Here is a 17,235-nt window from a genome sequence, read left to right as displayed (position 1 = left end):
AAAGAATTGACTTTGAACGTGCATCAATCTTTTCTACACATTCTCTCACACTTGTCCTGCATCAAACACTTGTTCAATGTTTTACAACACCAACGCTATCGTATAACATGGGATAAAGAAAGACTATCCTTCTCTAGTCAATGGAGAGACAAGAAGTTAATAAGCACATAAGGAACTCTAATTATTCAATACTAAGGACACTGATGAGAAAATAATTTGCACAGAATGTGGAAAGCATGAGCATGATTGTATAGGTTTCACTATATTCCACTTCAAAGTAGCACAAGGCCTGCGATGATAAGATACTAGGTGAAAATAAATAGCCAAAAATAAGGTTGATGACAGAAGAAACCATATTGATGTGTTTCAGACCACAGTCAAAGGCCCATGTGGTGAATAAGTAATAAGTGAATAATTAGATGGCATACAAATAGCAATTAAGAGACTCTCTAGCCTACACTTATGTTATGAAATGATCCCACACATGGTCTGGCATCACAGGATTCCACAGTAATTTCCATCCGTGTGTATTTAGCCAACATGGAAATTCAGAAAAACAACAGCAAAGCCGGTAAGCAAGCATTGATCAACATCAATTTTATACAATAAAAATTTGTAAAGCTCCAATTAACAATAGCTCACTCAGTTCAGGATGATGACATAACAACAAATTCACAGATAATTTATTCCACATAAATGATACAGAATGAACATCCAAGTAGGCTCCTGATGTTAATGTAACAACAATAACAAGTTCAGGATGATGACATAACAAGAACTAATAGTGCTTGATAAATAAAAAAATCACATCCAATGCAATCACCTGCATTATCATTGCTTGACATTCTCCAAGTACCACTTATAGGTATCAACTAGACCATCCTTGAGAGAGATCTTTGGGGTCCAACCCAACCCCGCCAGCTTCGAGCTATCCATGAGCTTCCTTGGAGTTCCATCAGGCTTGGAAGAGTCCCAAACAAGCTCACCCTCAAACCCAACCACTTCCTTCACCAACTCAGCCAACTCCTTGATAGTCACCTCCTTGCCACTACCCACATTGACATGCTCTAGCCCACTATAACTCTCCATCAAGAACACAACCCCATCCGCTAAGTCGTCAACGTGCAAAAACTCCCTCAAGGGGCTTCCAGACCCCCACACCACCACCTCCTTCGCACCCTTTACCTTCGCCTCGTGAAACCGCCTCATCAATGCCGGCAAAACGTGGGAATTCTCGGGGTGAAAGTTGTCATGTGGCCCATACAAATTGGTGGGCATCCCAGAAATCGCATCCCAATTGTACTGAATCCGGTAAGCCTGGCACATCTTGATCCCGGCGATCTTGGCAATCGCATACCACTCATTTGTGGGCTCCAGAGGGCCCGTTAACAATGCGCTTTCGGGGATAGGCTGTGGAGCGAACTTGGGGTAAATACAAGAGGAGCCGAGAAACAAGAGCTTCTTCACTCCGAATCGGTACGAGGCGTCGATCACATTGGTCTGGATCTGGAGATTGACGGCGATGAAATCTGCCGGGTATGTGTTGTTGGCGTGAATGCCGCCAACTTTTGCCGCCGCGAGGATGACGAATTGGGGCTTTTCGACGGCGAAGAAGGACTCGACGTCGTTTTGGCGAGTGAGGTCCAGCTCGGCATGGCCACGGAGGACGAGGTTGGTGAACCCTAGGGCTTGGAGCTTGCGGACGATGGCGGAGCCGACAAGTCCGCGGTGACCCGCGACGAAGATCTTCGCCGACTTGTCAGAGAGGGCGGAAGGCGAGGTGGCATCTGCAGAGAGAAGGAGAATGAGAGATTGCAGTTTGCAGTACGGAAATTTGAGAGATTGAAGTGTGTTTAGTTTGTTTGGCTGGAGAGAAAATGCGCATGGGAAGAAATAAATTTGGTCAAGTGTATTAGATTAGTTTTTCTCAGCGACCAAACAGAATGCAGAGAGAGAGAGAGAGAGAGAGAGAGTACCGTTAATGGCGCCACTCATATTGTGAGATGTGTTGCTTCAGTACTGCAGCAACTCCGGAAGCAAACGCTACCTAACAGAGAACTCTGGCGACGCCGTAGAAGAAGAGTGAACTGATCCCAACTTTATTGTTTCCTATTTTATTTGTGACCAGAATTTTTTTACTCTTTACGGCTCTACCTTTTGGGCCCGTTTGGTTGATGGAAAATGGGGTTTGGGAATGTTTGATGAGTCCAAACATAGGAAATGGGATGGTTGCTTCGTTGGAACATGGAAACATAGGGGGCAATTGCAAACCTCCACGGGTTTCATTTTACCTGGAAACTAAAGCAATAATAAATGCATATTTTTCATGATCATTTTGTTTCGTTAACAATTTAGAACGAGTGTTGCTATTTTTAACCTCTGTTTTATTTTACTCACTCACCATGTAAATTTAAAAAACGACAACCCTATCTTTCCACCCATCATTATTCCTAAAATACCTTTTAATTATTAATTCAAGTAAATTCTCCACCCAATCACTTATGGACAACTGTCAATCAATTTGAGACTTAAAAAAGTACAAAATTCCACCTTAGCCATTCCTCAGCGATCTATTTTTCTCTCTCTACTCAGCGATCTATATATATATATATATATATATCTTTCTATATTGGCGCCATCAACTATGTTGGACGGCAAGGTCACGGGCCTCTAGATATGATATCAAACACCTTAGATTTGAAGGCCGACAAGGTCACCGAGCTCTATCGTTGCCGACACAGAAGAGAGAAAAGTGATGGGGAGATGAGGGAGAGAAAGAGACAGCCAGTGGGGAGAGAGAGACGATGACAACCACGATGTAGGAGGGGAAGAGGGACACATGTGCCAACAATGTTGACGACACCGATGGCTATGGTGGGGAATGAAGGTTGAGGCTGGAAAGAGAAATGTGGGTATTACAAATATTTATTTGTCAAATGGTAGAATAGGCGAGTTATGTGAGTTTAGGGTTTTTCCCCTAAGTCTTTAGAAGTCATTTTACAATGGGGTAAATTTGTCTTTAAAATTTTGAAGATAAGGTAGGTGGGGCAATAAGACATGAGGTGGAAATAGTAGCATTCTTTTGAATTTCAATATAGCATTAAATGTATTCTTTTTTTATTTTATCTAATATGGGTATAATTGGAAAATTAAACAAGCTTTGTTTTACATTCATATGCAAGCCAAATATGGGGAAGAAAATAAAGTGGTATTTTTTGGTTATTTTCCAACGTTACCAAACATGAGAAATGAATCTTCCATTTCCCTTCTTTTGGAAAATAACGTAGAAAATTATTTCTCATCAAATCTTTTCCGCAAACCAAACAAGGTCTTTGAGTTTGTGCCCAAATTGTACCTGCAGGCCCGCTACCGTGCCTATGACAATAACATCTCCAACAATTGCCAAGTTGTTTTTGTTTGGCTTAATTATTGTAATGAGCCCTAACTATACCCCGTGTTACAATTTCGTCTTTATCCAATTAGATTGTGAGTTGCACTACTGGTCCTTTCAGTCAACTCTGTTAATTTTTTGTTAAATTCATAAATGTCTTGCACAAAATTTAAAAATGAATAAAATAAAATAAAATGCACATTGGGTGACACCATAGTGGAAAAGTGGGTCAAACTCTTCCCCTCCCCTCAAGTGCACTTGGGCTTGATTCATGTAGGAGATAATCTTAAGGCAACCCCATATAATACTCCCCCCTTCCCTTCCCTAACAAATGATAAACAAAAAAAATAATTAAAAAATGAAAAAAATTTAGGACAAACTACAGTAAACTCCCAACCTATATGGTCATTTACGAGTTTATACCCGATTTTGCGGACATTTACCAGTGCATACTCAACATCACGGAAAACCTACAATTTGCTCCGTTAGCCAAACTGTTAGTCAGTCTGTTAAATACTGACTTGGCAAAAATGAGACCCCTTTTCTTGATGATGTGGACTTCCACGTGGACCAAAAATTAATTTTAAATTATTTAAAAAAATCTCTCTCTCTCTCTCTCTCATAGCTCACTCTTCTCCTTCTCTTTCATTCTTCCTATATTTTTCCCATGTTGGATCAATTTAAGCGCACTCCTGAGAAGCCACAAGACTCAGGTAAGAGACATCTTATGTTTATTTCTTTTCAATTTCATTTATTCCTCTTTCTCTTTAATTTCTAAGGTTTTTTCTATCAATTTGATTCTTCTATTTCTTTTCAATTGTTGTTTTTGTTGGTTGTTATTTATTTATTTATATTTTTCTATTCCTGTTTTTGTTTTCTTGTTGCTGAATCAAATACAAGTTTTGTTTTCTTGAATAATTCGAGATAGCTGTTATTTAAACAAGGTAGTTTATCGAAATGGAATTGCGTGGCTTTATTATCAATATACATACAAGAGAACTCAACCCTTAATTCTCAATTTTCTTCATATTATATCAAACTTTTCATATGTAATAAAGTACAAATAGAAGTACTTTCATAAGGATAATAAGGTAATTAAGGTGCGAAAGAAATTAACTAAAAATAGCAATGGACTGAGTCAAAGCAAAAGCCAGCCAAGCTCTACAGAAATTTGAGGTCTAATTCTGGACTCAGACCCACCCATGTCACTGTTGCATCATCCAACTAAATTCTTGGCCCATGGCTACACAGTGCAAGAGCAATTCCATTCCCATTCATGCCCACTTGAGGTTTTGGGTTTCACATCAGAATCAGATGGCATAGTTTGTGTATAGGCAAGACGTATAAAAAGGCAAACGTAAAGAAAAAGGGTAAAAAAAAAGAGAGGAAAAAAAGGTAAACCCTTTACCTTTAAGAATATAATATTCAGTGTATTAAATTATTAATTAGCTTTCCACGCACACATATACTGTGAGCCACACCAAAAGCTGAAGAAGGGTAAGGCACGGGTGCCTTACCTTTTGCCTTTTTTTTTTTCTTCCGCAATATTCCCAAAAGAAAGGCTGTAATGTAATGTGAGCTTGCTTTTCATGCCACTTTGATATTTACTGAAAGATATTCCTGAATAAATAAAAGACCAACGCAAACGGGTCTAGTCCAATAGAAAAAGAATTATAATATATAAATAAGTGATCTTAGGTTCAAACATTCATGGTATTTTAATAATGTGTGTGTGAGAAATTCCAAAATTCGTTTGGTTCGTAAATTAAACTTTTTGAGAACGAAGTTCCCATGTCTAATCTCATAAGATGGGAATGGAAGATGTTCATTCCCATATTCGGTTTGTGTAATATTAGGAATGAAAAATTGTTCAGTTTTCCAACAATGCCCTTAACTTTTTTTTTTTTTTTTTTTATAAAAAGAAAAGAAATACAAAGAGTTTTTCTATAGGTAAAACATGTTAAGTTAATTATAAAAAATTCTCAAACTCAACTAAGGTATAAAATTCCCCATAGATGAGAAGTCCATATATACCTATGAGTTCAGAATTGCATTCCAATAGTGTACTTCTCAAACATAGGAATACAATTTCAAATCCATACCCAAACTCATGAACTTTGAACCATACGGAAATATATAAAAATTAAAAAAAAATTATAAAAGAAAAGCCTTGTGGAAGCATCAGTTCCAATAGCATGAAAGAATAAAACGCTCACTCCAACGAAGATTTTGGTTTTGGAGGGTGCGTATTCCCATAGTTTACTACACTACACGCTTCTCCATAGGATAAAGGGTTGGATTTTCGAATTTTGCAAAGCTTCTTCATACATATTTCTTTTTTCTTGCTTTATTTTTTAAAATTATTTTGGGTTCTCTTTGGGGATGGATGGTGTTCAAAGTTCCATGCACACATGCATTGGGTGCATTATTCTCTTGTTTGAAAAGTTGCAAGAACTAAAAATTCAATATATATACTTTCTTTTCTCAAATTATCAATTCAAATTTTAAGGAACTAAAGTGCTTAGAAGCAATTACATACACTTGAAGTTCTGTGTTCGATTCACTCTCCTCCAATATCGCTTGTGTCAAACCATAATCCAATTCTTTTTTATTTGAATCATCCTTGAAGTATACTATGACCATACTCGTTAATTTAATAGAGAATGAAATATGACACAAGCATAATGAAAATATTGAATATGGCCATCGAAAATATTCATGCATACATTTAATTTTCCTATTTTCTTCTACATTTAATTTTTCAAAGTTGTGACTTTTTATGCTCATATGATAAAAATCAAAAAGGAAAAAAAAAAAGTGACGGTGGCCATCAACAACATTTGCAAGACAAGGGTATAAACTAATGAAGTCATCCATTGCAACTCTTTTGAATTGAAACTTAAAAGGTGGAGAAGAGATGAGGTGATGCTTTATTTGGTGGGTAGAAATGGATAGAGATAGAGGAGGTGTGGCCCAAGGATATAATGAAATAGAATTTTCCTTGGAAAAGTAGGTAATTACAGCCTTTTTCTATGTTCGTAGGGGTCCCTGAAGAAGCCGGCATCTTTTACATAAAATTTATTTCTTTATTAGTTGCTTTGGTTCTGTGATCATTGCTTTATACTTCCCCAATCTATATAATATTTTCAATTTAAAAAAAAAAAGATATGAATATTGTTTACATGTACTACCAATCCACTGCACTGGTTCATTTGTTAATCCCAGGACCTTCCACCTTATACCAAACTATATGGGGACGTCCTCAATTGCATGATATTCCATTTTCTTACTCTGGAAATTTCATTGGGACTCAATTGCTCAATCGTTAGAAATATTGTACTTTAAGTATCCCAAAAACGCGTTAAACTGTGTTCGTTTGAATAAAATCGGATTGGATCAGAATTTTATCGACAACGAAAAGCAAAAACTCAATCCTAAGAGATACAAGTACAAGCCGAGTACCAACATATTCAGAAGTTTAGATACAAACACGGTTCGCAACAAACAAGGTTAGAAAAGAGATGTCTTGTCCTATGAAAAATGAACATCAAGTAGGGAAAGGTCAACATCAATTGGTATGCGATCTACCAAATCAAAAGTAGGGGTGAGTATTATATACGTTCATTTGCTTAGCAAGATGGCAAATGGTTATAATATTGGAACTTAAGGTGGATCTTTGAAAGTTTTTTAAAAGGTATGTGGAGAATATATTTGAATGTGGAGCAAGTAGATTTGTGCAATCTAGAAGATTGATGATATGGGTTCCCCATTAGTGTCGCATTAGGATGGAAGATTGGCAATGTGAAGGAACAAAATTTGCTACACAAGTGAAGTCTCCAGACAAATTGGTACAACGAAAGTCCTTAAATGGAAGCAAATTTGAACGAAATGTAGCAAACACTCAAATATGTGGATAAATTCATGTGTGAACGTAGTGTTGTTAAGAGTGAATCGCCTCAAATTCTTGCATATTTTTGTGGTTGTTGTTTACTATCTTTGGTTTGTTTTGAATCAAGTGTGCATGATCTTGAGCTAGCAACTTGAGTACAAAATTCCGATTACAAGATTTGTTCATAAATCATCTTGTGTTAGGAAGAACACACATATTTTGTGAACTAAAATTTATAATTATAGGATCCTGTTATTTCTAAAGCAAAAATGTCACTCATGCACTCCTTATAGAACAAAAACTCACTTGATCTTCATATTGCCCAAAAAAAAAAAAAAAATCCTATAACTTCCTGGATGTATGTGTAATCAAAAGATATTAAGTCATGTGTAGTAGAGTGGAAAATGACTTTAACTTGCAAAAACTCCCGTAACACCTTAGTAGTGTGTGCGTGTGAGAGAGACCTTTCTCTCTTTGTAGATCGCTTCTATTAAAAAATCATAGTCATTTTGTTCATATGGTAAATTATACGAGATCTCTTGGTATATTTTTTTTGGGGTTAAAAGTCAAATATCAGTTCTCTTCTTAGAAATGAGTTATCTGTATGAACACCACTTGACTTCTTTCTTGTAAGCAATTATTCCTCCTCATCTACACATCTAAAAAAATAACTTGTGAAAAGTAAAAAAACATAATAAAATTATGTGTCACTAATTTGATCTTATCATGTAATAATAAATCATACTTTAACTTTATGTTGGGTTTAGGAGGTGTTTGAAAATCATCAATAAACAAATTCACTTTTGTTTGTTTTCTCATTTACTCCAATCGGACACCTTTGACCATACACTCAAAACATTCTTATGGCCAAATAATATTCTATTTACACTTTAGCCTTACCATGCAGCGAAAGCCCCTACTGGTAAAAAGAAACAAAATAAAAAATAAAAAAAAGAGCAAAAAATAATTTAAAAATAGATTTAACAAATGTCCCACAATAGGTTATATAAAATAAATAAATAAACTCTATAATTATGAGGCAGATTCATTTCATATGGGCACCTAGCTAGCTTGGTAGGTCATCATAATTCATAGGTAACCCTCCAAAAGATAAGAGTTTATGTGTTTCCTTCTTTTCAACCGAGATGCCCGACGAAAGGAATTTTTGGTCCTTCTTTTTTTGAATGTAGGACATGCCACCACCAAACCAGGAATTTGGACTTGAATGGAATGTGAGTAGGCGGATATGTTGCGCTTCTAACTTCTGGTCAAACGATTGATTCGCCAAGCAAGGAATCTCCTCTTGGCCTAGGTTCTTTCACTTCCTCAGACTTGAGGATTGTTAGACTTCGTAAGGATGTTTTTGTGATTTTTAGGTTTTTTAGTAAAAATAGTGCAATTAAGTTAAATGTGCGTTTAAACGTAAAGACAAGAATTAAAGTGCGATAAAATAAATCAAAGTGATAGATAAAGCAAGAACGAAATAAAAAGTGATAAGAACGATAAACTACAATAAACTTGAAATTAAACTTAATAGAAGTGCGATAAAAATGAAAAGTAAAGCGATGTAAATAAACTTGAATTTAAAAGATGAGACAATGTAAATTGAACAAGAATTTAAACTTACACTAAGAAAAGGAAGAACTTGCTACACTAGGTGCTTGAAAAGTAAAATCCTAAGTCTAGGAAAAAAAAAAGTGCAAGACGAAAAATAGGTTTGTTTGTCTGATGTTGTGTATTTTCTGTCTTCATTTGGTGAAGTTTATATAGGGCTTTTTTTGGCCCATGGGCTGGCCATTGAATGGCCAAATGTCAACTCTTTTAAAAAAAAATTTCCTTTCGAGGCCCATCCTAAATTCGTGGGATTGTATTGATGTAGATATTCTGACATGCTTGATTCTTTCTTGCTTTGCAACATTCTGAATTATTATCAACTGTAACATCCCACATCGACCAAGAGAGAAGAGGTGATGTGCCTTATATGTACATACCCACCTCTATCTAGCACGAGGCTTTTTGGGAGCTCACTGGCTTCAGTGTCATGGGAACTTCGAAGTTAAGCGAGTTTGGGCGGACACCCAAAGCGGACAATATCGTGCTACGACAGAGTTGATCTCGGGATGTGACATCAACCTCCGTGATTTCTTTCCTTATGAGGCCTGCATCACATGCATATAATCCTCCGAAAATCCTGGGCTTGAATTGGTGGCTTAGGTTTTGGCCTCCGATCTCTCTTAAATTGCCACTCATTTTTATTACATATAATATATAATAAAATTCATATTCGCCCGGATTGAAATAGGATAAGGAAGGCTTAAACTCTCCAGCCCAGCCGCCCATTCACATTTGTTTATTTATATATATATACATATATATATATATATTATATAAACATAAAATTATATGAGGAGGGCTTAGCCAAAAGACCCCCCAGCCGCATACTTGCAAGAGCTCCAACTCCCAAAATCCGGCCGCAAAGAGCCTAAACTTTTGACCCTTCAAACCCCAAATCTCGGCCGTGCCCATCCGCATCTCTCAATCCCTAGCTCCCTCGGTCGTACTAAGCCGCATTTCGCAAGCCCCAACTCCTCCGGCTGCCCAACTTCATTTGGGCTTAGCTATGCAATTCAAAACTCTGCGACTCACCAAAACCCCAGCATCCGAGTCGGTCGTACCTTCCAGCATAGTCCGCCGCATTCTTCACCAAGCTCAAACCCACCCAACCCATTCTCCCAACCACGTAGTCCGGCCATATTCAAGTCTCAAGTCCTAGCCGGCTTAGCTCCAAAAATCTCATAGCTCTTACTCGAGGCGTAGAGCTCCATCACTCTGACTGCACAACTTCACCCTCCACCGCCAAATTCCAAAATCCGGGTTGACCTTCAAAGCCTGGGCTTTATTCTCGTATTCGCCATAACTCCTAGAGCCTGACCGCTTGTATTTTCAAAAGGTGCCCGGGTTGGTTGAATTTTCACCACCCCCAAACAACAAGGTTTCACGAAATGAATTTACTAAACCCTACTATTATTTTATATTTCAAAATCTGGCTAGAACCCTCCTTTTCTAGGGTTGAATTTACTGCTCAATTGTCTATAATTGCCCTATATTTATGAAATGAATCTTCATCATTGTCGTTAAAATAAAAATAAAATAAAAAATTATGCACAGATGTCGAATTGCGATATTTTCTGAAATGAGGAATGACTCAATAAAGGACGCAAACATTCTCTTAAATTTATGTGTCACTAATTTGATCTTATCATGTCTACTTTATGTTGGGCCAAGGACGTGCTTGAACATCATCTCTAAACAAATTCACATTTGTTTGTTTTCTCATTTGCCCCTCCAATCGTACGTACACCTTTGACAAAATAATATTATATTTACATTTAGCTTTACCATGCAGCTAAAGCCCCTATTGGCTCATCCAATCCAACAACAAAACTAAAAATAAAAATAAAAATAAAAATAAAATCAGAAAATAAATTAAAATATAGATTTAACAATGACCCACAATTGCTTATATATTTATAAATAAATAAAAGAAAAAACCTATAATTCTGAGGGAGATGGGCACCTAGCTAGTTTGTAGGGCATCAGAATTCATAAATAGCCCTCCAAAAGACAGTACAAGCTTTCACGAAACCAAACCATCTCCCGCATTTGGTGTATTGATATCCTCTTGACCCCTCACTATCTCTGTGCTTTTTGTCCGGAACAAGCAAATAAATAGAAAGGTGCGCATCTTGACCACTACTTTAGTCTTAGTCCTAATTAGTCCTAGTCATAGTCCAGTCCAGTCCAAGTCCAACCCAGTCTGCTTGCTCGCACCGAATCACTCTCTCTCTACGGCCTACCCACTCCCCATCCGTCTCTCAGTTTCTGCACACAACAGAGAACAGACTCACACCATTTCCCTGACAACTCGTATCCCCCACGTAATATCTTTTTTTTCTTTCTATTTTTTATTTTATTTTTAAAAAAAGAGAAAGAAAAAAAGACCAAGTCTCTCTGTTTCTTTTTCTTTTCCCCTGAATATTTGTAAAGTGGGGGGAGAAAGAGAGGGGGTGGTGGACTGAAAAAGATAGTTAGAGAGAGAGAGAGTGAAAACTCTGAAAGGGTACCAAGAAAAGAGAGAGCCCCATCAACTCATTCACACAGAGAGAGTGAGAGAGAGAGAGAGAGAGATTGAAATTTGCCTTAACTCTGCTGCATTCTCATGGTCTTTGTGTGAGATGTTATGTTCCTCATCACTATTTCCATAACTTGATTATTAGCCATGGTTCTTCTCAAGCTCTTCTTCTTCTTCACCCTTGCCTTCTTCTTCTCTTCTGCTTCCCTCTGTCTCTCCTACGAGCCTCGCAACCATGAAGGTATATACACCGAAGCGGACAACCCCACAAACAATTTCACTGCTTTTTTTCCAAAAAAGTTTCTGACTTTGTTATTTGGGTTTCGATTTCTTGCAGTGGAGGCATTGATAAGTTTAAGGCTAGCTTTGAATGATCCCCATGGAGTTTTAAACAACTGGGATGAAGACTCTGTAGACCCATGTAGCTGGGCCATGATCACTTGCTCACCTGAAAATTTTGTTATAGGCCTGTGAGTTTCATTTTTATTTATTTAATTTTCTTATGTAAAAACATTTCATTGTTGTTTTTCTCAATTGTTGTTTTTATTTTTATTTTTTGCTTTTCTGAGATTGCTTTCCTGGTTTATACTAAGCATACATGGCCTTTCTTTCTTGGTTTTTTAAGGGAGCTCCGAGCCAGTCTCTGTCTGGAACTTTATCTGGGGCTATTGGAAATCTCACAAATCTTCGACAAGTGTAAGAAAAATGACAAATTTCAGCCATTCAATTCTTATTTAATTTCCTTTTTGCCTTCTGTTTGTTTGCTGAGAGAACAAATGAAAGGCATGAAGCCTAATGTTAAAGTTGGTGTTAAGAACGCTTTTCCTTTTCTTCCACTTTCTCTTCAACCAAGCAGACCAAAAAGAATTAAAATACCGCCCATGTTTATCTGCTTTACAAAACACCCAATTGTTTTTTTTTTTCCTTTAGTTTAAATTTTTGCTCACGATTTCTTCATTGTGAATTTGAAGATTAATGCAAAACAACAATATATCTGGCAAACTCCCACCGGAGCTTGGTACTCTTCCGAAGCTTCAAACCTTGGATCTCTCCAACAATCGATTCTCTGGTTTCGTCCCAGACTCTCTGGGTCAGTTGAATAGTCTCCAATACCTGTAAGTGTTTCCTTTTTTGCGTTTGTAATTCACCTGTTAGACTTTGTTTGGTTGCCAAGAAACAGGAGGAAAAACAAAATTGAACTTGGTTAATTCTTATGTTACTATTTTTTTTTTGGTCTGAATTCTATGTTACTAATTGATTAAAGAATAATTTATTTTTTTTAAAATTTTAAAATTTGTTCATAAGTTGATTGGAGTTTTCTTCGTAGCAACCCAATGTTGTATTTTTGTGTGTATTTATTCTTTTTAAGGTAAATCATTTGTATAATTTTTTTTAATGTGTGATTGCTGTCATGTAATGAGAGCAGGAGGCTGAACAACAATAGCTTGTCTGGGGCTTTTCCCGTGTCTTTAGCCAAAGTCCCTGAGCTTGCTTTCTTGTGAGTATGGGTTTTCACAGTTTCTGTTATTACTTTATTGGTTTATTTTTTTGCGTCTCGGTGTCTTGAAATCTGAAACAACTTGCAACATGTTGACGAATTTCTGATTAGTAAACAGTTTTCTCAATATCTGATCAATGGGTTCTGTTTATGATAAATCTGGTCACCAGGGACTTGTCTTATAACAATCTCAGTGGACCAATACCCAAATTCCCAGCCAGAACATTCAAGTATGCTCTCGCTCTCTCTCTCTCTCTCTCTCTCTCTCTCTCTCTCTCTCTCTCTCTCTGTGGTCCTTCTTTTATTATTCCTTATGCTTTACTGTTTTTTATTTTTTTTATTTTTTTTTATGCTAGTGTTGTGGGAAATCCACTGATTTGTGGAAGCAGCTCCACTGAAGGATGCTCTGGATCAGCCACCCCTGTCCCTCTTTCATTATCACTGAAATCATCACCTGGTAACCATTCTTTAAACTTCCCTTTTTACTCTCTAAAACCATATATATATATATCTGTCTCTCTCTCTCTTTCTAATTTTTTGTATAAATTTTTATCTTTTTCCTCGTCTAAGGAAAACACAACTCCAAGACTGTAGCAATTGCACTGGGGGTCAGCCTCAGTTGTGCACTTCTCATAGTCCTTTCACTTGGAATTGTCTGGTACAGAAAGAGGCAAAAAAGCCAGTCCATTTTGAACATAAGTGGTCAGTAACATCATGGTCCCATCCCATAAATGAACAATGTAAATGGAAATATATAACTGATATCAAATGTGTCTTTAACTTTACTGCAGACATTCAAGAAGAGGGACTTGTGAGCTTAGGAAACCTCAGAAACTTCACTTTCAAAGAGCTTCAACTCGCAACGGACCATTTTAGCTCCAAGAACATACTTGGTGCTGGAGGTTTTGGCAATGTTTACAAGGGAAAGCTAGGAGATGGAACTATGGTGGCAGTGAAACGGCTTAAGGATGTAACAGGAACAGCTGGAGAATCACAATTTCGGACAGAACTGGAGATGATAAGCCTTGCAGTACATCGGAATTTGCTTCGGTTAATTGGATATTGTGCTACCTCTAATGAGAGACTTCTGGTATACCCTTACATGTCTAATGGCAGTGTGGCTGCCAGGCTTAGAGGTTGGTCTATATTTGCTGCAAAGACACTCACATTTTTTCGGTTACAAAGCACACCCACATTTCATGGTGAGGGTGGGCATGATTATTTCCTGTGTGATATTGTTGGTGTGATATACTAACCACCAACAATGTAGTACTTACTAAATATTATCTTGGCATGGACCACAATCGGTTGGGAGGTTTGGAGATTTTTAATTCAAACTTTCAACATTAAAGCTGGGACCATCAATGTTTAGTCACTCCTTAATATGGACCATTTAGAAGGAAAAAAAAAGGTTTCCAAAAGAAGTTCTTTGTGCATATATTAAATATGCAAACCATGTGAGCCTGTGATCTATTGTTGATTTGATTTCCTTGATAAGATTCCCATGTACTATTGGTTTTTAAACTGCACTCACTTAAAGTTACCGTTTGGAATTATGTGTTGATGATCATAGCTTCACTGTCTACAGTTGATACATTCTGTTCTCTTTTTTTTGGTCAATTACATTCTGTTCTTGGTTAAACGTGAAATGTCTGAGTAAATTTGCCTTGAAAACTGCATCAAATGTTGTTTGAAAGAAATTAGCTCATCAAATTTCCAATCATACAATGAAGCCTGAAGCCACCATCCATAATAATGAGCCCTGATATATTGTTCTGAACACAACAGGAAAACCAGCACTAGATTGGAACACAAGGAAGAAGATAGCAATAGGAGCTGCAAGAGGTCTTCTGTATCTACACGAACAATGCGATCCGAAGATAATACACAGGGATGTAAAGGCTGCAAATGTGCTCCTGGATGACTACTGTGAGGCTATTGTTGGAGATTTTGGCCTTGCGAAGCTCCTTGACCATGCTGATTCTCATGTCACCACTGCTGTCCGTGGGACTGTTGGGCACATTGCACCAGAATACCTTTCCACTGGTCAATCATCTGAAAAGACTGATGTTTTTGGATTTGGAATTCTCTTGATAGAGCTCATAACCGGATTGAGAGCTCTCGAGTTTGGCAAAACAGTTAATCAGAAAGGAGCCATGCTTGAGTGGGTAAGTTTTTATCTAACTCGGATAAAGCTATAATGGGTTTCTAAGTCTAATATCAATTCGTATATGATTTTTTCGGATTATATGGTTTTATAAACAATTCAACAATGTAGTGTGTGTCGAATAACAGCAACCAATTTCCACTCAGTCAGGGCTGCAGTTCCACACATTTAGCTGTAGTGATTAAAATTAGTATGCACGGTTCATTTTTTGCAATCTTCTCCTTTTTCATTCATTTGTGTCTCAAACAATCAGAACTGGATAAACAGCTTCCTATTCTTCCTGTATCATTGTAATATTCTCTTAAATTCCAAAGGAACGATCATTTAATAATGTTCTTCAAGAAAATTATTAAAAGCCCTGAGAAGCATAATGGTTGCATGTTGAAAGCTAATGAGCACATTATATCCATGCTGCTGGTCACAGGTGAAGAAAATACAACAAGAGAAGAAAGTGGAAATGTTGGTGGACAGAGAGCTAGGAAACATTTACGACCGGATTGAGGTGGGGGAAATGCTGCAAGTGGCTCTGCTGTGCACGCAGTACCTACCAGCCCACCGCCCCAAGATGTCGGAAGTGGTCCGGATGCTCGAAGGCGATGGGCTAGCCGAGAAATGGGCAGCATCTCATAATCATAGTAATTCCAGCATGGATCTCTTTCATACTCACAACAGTAACAAAAGTAACACCCACCCTAGTAGCATTGGATCAAAACATGATGACAATGAACGTGATCGGGCAAGCATGTTTGGCACCTCTGTGGATGAGGATGATGATGAGCATTCTTTGGATTCCTATGCCATGGAGCTCTCTGGTCCAAGATAGAAAAGAAAGTACAGAGAAATAGAAAAAGAAGATTAGATTTTATTTCCTGCATTCTTTATAAGGAAAAAAAATGAAGTTAGTTCTAAGAAAGATAGGTGGTGGTTCTGTTTGGGAAACCAACTTTTCTCATTCCAGCTTTGTGGGTTATGTAAATATGACTTTATAATCTTAATTTTTTTTTGGGTGACTGTATTTTGGTATTTTAGGGGTGAAGAAAGTAAAAGGGACAAAGTGGATGCGGATTTTGTATAGGGGCATGGCATAGATACATAGAACATCATCAGATGCTCTGCTCTGCTGCCCCCTAGTGTTGAGACAGATCATTCCCAGAATATTTTTTTTGACTAAAGAGTTGGTGTGAAATTTGCTTCTGATATTTTCTAGCTGTTTGATGGTGAAAGAAACTGTCAGAGTTGAGAACTGAGAAATGAGCTGTGTGTTTGTGCAGAGGTTGTTCTCTTTATACTGCTTTTTGCAGTATCACGCGCCTCTCTCTGCTCTCAGCTACTTTGATTCTTTTAATTCAACGGGTCTTTCAAGTCCTCTCAGGGTTTTCTCTAACTTCCTCCACATCTCCATGGTTATTGCTTTTTTTTTTTTTTTTGTTTGGTTCGCCATCCAGTTTTGTTTGGTTCCGCATCCTCAAAGAATGCTCATCCAGTTCCTTAACTAATCCTTAACACAAATGCTTAATGGAGATGCTCCTAGTATTAAAATACCCTACAATATTAGAATAGTGTTTCGATAGTATTCACCTCAGTCTACCTTACCTTCTGTGGGTGGGAGTGTACTAGACTATTTCAATTGAAATTGACAATATTCTGAGCGTTGTTTGGTGTGCTGAGACTAGACTCATTAAATTGGACAATAGTCCAACATGTTGTTTCTTACGAGTCCCACCTAGAGGGGTGGGACTCGATGTAGAATCCACATAAGGCAAGGGTCAATTGGCCCTACAAACCCATAAATCCACCATAGGAGGCCAAGAACTTGACCCTTGCAAATTGCCCAGAAGGTGATTGATGAAATGCCCCAAAGAGAAGCATCACACCCAGCCACCAAGAAGCATTGCGTGCGTAGCTCTCGGCTTTAATTTTCCTAATGTCAAAACGACGTCATGCCACTTAAGAGTTTTTTCTATTCAAAAAAAAAAAAAAAAGGTGTACGACAAAATAGATTAGGGATGGATTTTTAACACAATGCTCTTATTCAAACCCTAAATCCCCATCCCCAACCCTTAATTCTACCCAACTCAATCCGAGTTATATTTGTTAGTTTGTATTAGGGTGGGCATCTTAAATCGAAAATAAATCCTTTCTGTCATACCGATTTCAT

General features: G+C 37.4%; 2 protein-coding genes across 2 annotated transcripts; one reads left to right on the top strand and one right to left on the bottom strand.

The window, feature by feature from the left end:
* Positions 1-582: 582 nt before the first annotated feature.
* On the bottom strand, positions 583-2,277 carry LOC103323376 (putative GDP-L-fucose synthase 2). Its single transcript, XM_008225369.3, has 2 exons — positions 1,977-2,277; positions 583-1,787 (listed from the first exon to the last, which is right to left on the bottom strand). The coding sequence occupies exons 1-2, from the start codon at positions 1,993-1,995 to the stop codon at positions 832-834; spliced, it is 975 nt and encodes a 324-aa protein (XP_008223591.2). The 5' UTR covers positions 1,996-2,277; the 3' UTR covers positions 583-831.
* Positions 2,278-11,303: 9,026 nt separating this feature from the next.
* On the top strand, positions 11,304-16,274 carry LOC103323375 (protein CLAVATA3 INSENSITIVE RECEPTOR KINASE 2). The gene is made up of 11 exons (XM_089045416.1): positions 11,304-11,653; positions 11,750-11,883; positions 12,038-12,108; positions 12,384-12,527; positions 12,839-12,910; positions 13,081-13,140; positions 13,267-13,367; positions 13,481-13,612; positions 13,702-14,046; positions 14,699-15,078; positions 15,502-16,274. Exons 1-11 carry the CDS (start codon positions 11,560-11,562, stop codon positions 15,898-15,900), a joined length of 1,932 nt encoding a protein of 643 aa, XP_088901542.1. The 5' UTR covers positions 11,304-11,559; the 3' UTR covers positions 15,901-16,274.
* Positions 16,275-17,235: the final 961 nt, after the last annotated feature.

Source organism: Prunus mume, linkage group LG2 (assembly GCF_029339155.1).
Source record: "Prunus mume cultivar Tortuosa linkage group LG2, ASM2933915v1, whole genome shotgun sequence".
NCBI classification, from domain to species: Eukaryota; Viridiplantae; Streptophyta; class Magnoliopsida; order Rosales; family Rosaceae; genus Prunus; species Prunus mume.
Note: the sequence above shows the minus strand (reverse complement) of the source record. Positions and strands in the feature narration are given on the sequence as shown.

Bases quoted from the DNA above. Each gene is read 5' to 3' on its own strand.
- LOC103323375 (XM_089045416.1), top strand. From the start codon at position 11,560: ATGGTTCTTCTCAAGCTCTTCTTCTTCTTCACCCTTGCCTTCTTCTTC. The intron at 12,911-13,080 runs GTGAGTATGGGT...TCTGGTCACCAG, and splicing joins GTCCCTGAGCTTGCTTTCTT to GGACTTGTCTTATAACAATC. The intron at 14,047-14,698 runs GTTGGTCTATAT...TGAACACAACAG, and splicing joins TGTGGCTGCCAGGCTTAGAG to GAAAACCAGCACTAGATTGG.